General features: G+C 35.6%; 1 protein-coding gene across 1 annotated transcript; it reads left to right on the forward strand.

Annotated features, from left to right (window-relative positions):
• Nucleotides 1-360: 360 nt before the first annotated feature.
• LOC130871677 (olfactory receptor 5AC1-like) lies at nucleotides 361-1,281 on the forward strand. Its single transcript, XM_057765227.1, has one exon. The coding sequence runs from the start codon at nucleotides 361-363 to the stop codon at nucleotides 1,279-1,281; it is 921 nt and encodes a 306-aa protein (XP_057621210.1).
• The last annotated feature ends 3,402 nt before the right edge of the window (nucleotides 1,282-4,683 follow it).

The following is a 4,683-nucleotide window of genomic DNA, read 5'->3' on the forward strand; positions in this document are numbered from 1 at the left end:
CTGTTAAGAATACTGGTTCCTCTTTCATAGGACCTGTTTCAATTTCAAACATCCACATGACAGCTCACAATGGTCTGTAACTCTGGTTTCAGGTTACCGGACATTCTCACACAAACATTCAGTGCAGGCAAAACACCAATGCACTTAAATTTAAAAAAGTACTCATCAAAATTATTTAAAAAATATTTCCTATTTCAGGAGAGCTACAGAAGCAGACATAGTCCACTTTGTTCATATTTACTAAGGAGCATCTGACATGTGGGAATGTGGACTACAATATGACCCTATTCTCTTTGACAGTTGGCCATATATATTTGTTTTTTGTCTCATCTCTCTTTACAGTGAGCAACCTGAGCCGGTATGATGGAAGTGAACAGGACCCTGCTGACTGAGTTTGTCTTTAGAGGAATAACAGATCGTCCAGAGCTGCAAGTCCCTCTATTTCTGGTGTTCTTCTTCATCTATGTCATCACCATGGTGGGCAACCTTGGCTTAATCTTTCTCATCTGGAAAGACCCCCATCTTCACACTCCCATGTACTTTTTCCTTGGAAACTTAGCCTTTGCAGATGCCTGCACTTCATCCTCTGTGACTCCAAAGATGCTTATGAAATTTTCAAATAAGAATGACATGATATCAATGGGTGAGTGTTTTGCCCAATTTTACTTCTTTTGTTTCAGTGCAACCACAGAAATTTTCCTATTGGTTGCAATGGCCTATGACCGCTATGTGGCCATATGCAATCCTCTGCACTATACAGTAGTGATGTCCAAAAGACTGTGCACTGTGTTAATAAGTGTGTCATATATAATTGGTTTCCTAAATCCTATAGTTCATGTGGGATTGTTATTCAGATTAACATTCTGTAGGTCTAATATTATTGATCATTTCTACTGTGAAATCATGCCAATCTATACAATTTCTTGTACAGATCCATCTCTTAATGCATTGGTGGCTTTTATTTTTGCTTCTTCCATACAAATCAGCACCTCTGTGACCATCGTAGTCTCTTATGCCCGTGTCCTATTTGCTGTCCTGAACATGAAGTCTAAGAAGGGCAGAAAGAAAGCCTTCTTCACCTGCAGTGCCCACCTGCTCTCTGTCTCTTTGTTCTATGGCACTCTCCTTTTTATGTATGTCAGTCCTGGGTCTGGATCAGGCAAACACCAAGATAAAATGTATTCACTGTTCTACACAGTTGTGATTCCTCTGCTAAACCCCTTTATTTACAGTTTAAGAAACAAGGAAGTTTTAAGTGCTCTCAAAAGAGTCATGAAATGATCACTATCTTCCGAAATTTTCATGGTTTTAAGTATGTTTTTTTTCTCTTCTGCAGTATTTCATACTATTTGATAGTGTGTTTTGAAAATAATAGAAATATTACCTATGACTAGATTATACATACATGCCTAATTATGGAATTATGGTTAAAATATTAAGTGAATGTTTTAAGAGATATTCCTGGTCATTTGTTGTTTTATGTGTGTACTACTTATTGTTCTAATCCATAGAAATCTTGTCTCTGATTTTTGCCTACTTTTGAAACTCTATTCCTCATATTGGGTTGTCTTTCCAAGAATAAATATGTAGTCCTCTGCCTTTTCTTACTATATCTTGTTTTGTCGTGTTTTATTGTTTTTGTTTACTTTCTCTTTTCTGAAAGAAAACTGAAGTAGAATGAATTTTAGAGAGAGGGGAGATAGGGGAAGTTGGGAGGGGTATGGGAGGGGAAACTGTAGTTGGAATGTGTTGTATAAAAGATTTTTAAAAATAATAATAATAATAAAAGAAATAAAAAAGTAAGAAAGAATTTCTTGTTTTTCAGTTACATACTTGCTTATATTCTTGATTCTATAGTATTTAAAATATTCTTAAATCCCTTATTTATATAAAAGACACACATACACAGAGGGAGAGAGAGAGAGAAAGATAGATTGAGAGAAAGACATCTGTCATGACTGTCTTACTGTCCCCAGGAGCCAGAGAAAGGTTCTGAATGGAGTTTGAGTTCTAGGCAGCTAGGGATGATTGAGTGAAGGTCTGAGAATAATTCTCTGATCGTCTAGAAAAGCAACACATACTTTGATAGCTGAGTCATTGCCCCACCCCTACTTCAATTTTAATCCATACTCACTACATATTTTTAATAGACTGCTAAACTTTTCCCCACAGTTTTCATATATTTTAGAACTCTGCTGACTTTTTAGCTGAATATATGTGTAATTCCTTTGATTACACACCTATTTTATTCATTCTTGAGAAAGTTTCATGAAAAAATCTTTTGTTTAAAATATGTGCAATTATGCCAAATTTAAAAAATGAAGAATTTAAAATAAGTATTTCTTGAGAATTATGAGTAGTCTTAATGGGCTAAAGAATTCTGTTACTCCCAGTGAAAATACACAAATTTATTAGCATAAAAACAAAACAAAAATTAATAAAAAGCTTGATCAATAGCTCAGCAGTACAATACTTGTTGCCAATTCTGGCAAACTGAGTTAGAACCCCAGGACCTACTTGGTGGAAGGAGACTGACCCCTCCAGCAGTATTTTTTCTGACCTGTACACCATGGTATGTAACCACCATCAATCAAAATAATAAATGAAAAAAACCCTAAAAAATTAATGGAAAATAAAAGAAAAATGTAAATTTTACAAAACTTCTACAGTTTATTTTTAAATTAATATTGTTGCATACCTTTATTCCTGACTTCCAGATGCCAACTGATTATAGCTATTTTCTATAATTGAAACCTTGAACAGCTAATGTGGGAGTCCCCTCTGTGTGCTGTGATTACCATTAATGAATAAAAAAACTGCCTTGGCCTATTGATAGGGCAGAGCTTAGGTAGGCAGGGAGGACTAAACTGAATGCTGGGAGAAAGAAGGGCAGAGTCAGGGAGATGCCGAATCTTTGCTGGTAAGTCAAATGTGGTGATATACAGATTAATATAAATGGGTTAAATTACTATAAGAGTTACCCAATAAGAAAGCAGAGCTAATGGGCCAAGTAGTGATTTAATTAGTACAATTTCTGTGTGATTATTTCAGTTTTGGGCACATGGGACAAACAAGAGGCCTGCTGCTACAAACAGGACATTAAATCAACTTTTCCTCCTCTAAAGTAAGGATGAGTGTGCAAGGCCATCATGAAAGTATGTGGCCTTTTTGTCCTTCTGACAATGTTGGATATAGATTTCTGAATATATAAAATAAAGGGAAAATTTCCACATATATATGACATATTATACCTTACCTTTTAATTAAAATTGAAAAGTCTAGTGACTCCTACAACCCTCAGCCTGCAGAGGATAGATTGACTTCAAGCTTGTTGGTTCTGTTCCTTCCGTATCTGTCTTTCCATTCTGATGTACAGGCTCCAATCCAAGCAGGTTGTTTCTTTGTGAATGAAGACTCTGAAAAGATTATGTCTCAATTTTACCAATTAAACATAGTTCAAAACTCTAGATTTTTAATGTTTGTAACTAATAATAATTCATCTTATACATTTGCCAAATGCTAATATATGTATGACTTTGTCACCTATATATGTCTATAGTTTCATGAAAGTCTGTACCAATTCACAGCATGACTCTTTCAGTATAAAACTATGCAGTATTTTTTTCAGCCATAGTGATTTAGAGCAGGAGAGGGGATAAAAGAGCTGCAGGTAATTCATGCTTCAAGTGGAAAAACATTTCAATGAATATTTATTATTCTCTTTTATTTTTTTTTCTTCCCATGATTACCCAAGACAGTTACAGTCAATAGCTACTTTCTTTTTATAAAATAGTCTTGAAGAGTATACATTCTAAGTTTATTTTAATTTTTGTGCTACCTTTGCAGGAGGTAAGAATAGTTATGGGCTTTCTCTCTTGTGCAGAACATATGACTGAGAACTGGAAATAGAAAAGATTTCATGGGTAAATTGGAAGCAGGTGGGGATAGGAGTAGGTGGTACCAGGTGTAGAAGGAATCAGGTGAAAGTAGGGAGATGGGATGGAGGGAGAATTGTGGAGATAGATGTCTAGAATTGTGGGGCATTTTGTGGCTGATGTGGAAACCTAATGCAGTGGATACTTCCTGGAATCTATGAAGGTAATGCTAATGAGGCTTGCTTTTAATGGAAGATATCGAATCTCAACTGACTATTTCTTGTATCCAGGCAAGACAGTGGCAGGTCTGGGTTGGATTCAATTAAGTTGTTGATCAAGAAGGTCCCATGGAAATTCCCAAGCAACCCAGGTTGATGCTAAGATCAAAGGATTTCTCTCTGAAAATGGATAATAAGATCACATTACCAAGGACGAATCTATACAACTCATTGAACATGGAGAAATGGAGCTGGTGCTTATACGGTACTCTCCCCACTATGCTTTAGTCTCTTTGATATGGTAAAGTATTCTGCAGACTACCAAAAAAGAAATGCAAACACAAGCACAGACACAAAATCTTTGACCTACAGTCTGTTCTTACTGTAAAATATGCTAGCAACGATGGCACAGAACTTGTGAGTGTAGCCAAAGTTTGATTTTACTTAAGGATCATTCTATGACATGGAACCAGTACATGGCTTGAGTGACAAAGAACCATAAACTAGATAGGCAAAAGACTTACAGTAAAACCAAATAGGACTGGTATAAACAAAAAACAAAAATCCAACAAAACACACACACACAAAAA

The sequence above is a fragment of the Chionomys nivalis genome, chromosome 3 (genome assembly GCF_950005125.1).
Source record: "Chionomys nivalis chromosome 3, mChiNiv1.1, whole genome shotgun sequence".
Lineage (NCBI taxonomy): Eukaryota > Metazoa > Chordata > Mammalia > Rodentia > Cricetidae > Chionomys > Chionomys nivalis.

Coding starts and splice junctions, on each gene's coding strand:
- LOC130871677 (XM_057765227.1), top strand. CDS start 361: ATGATGGAAGTGAACAGGACCCTGCTGACTGAGTTTGTCTTTAGAGGA.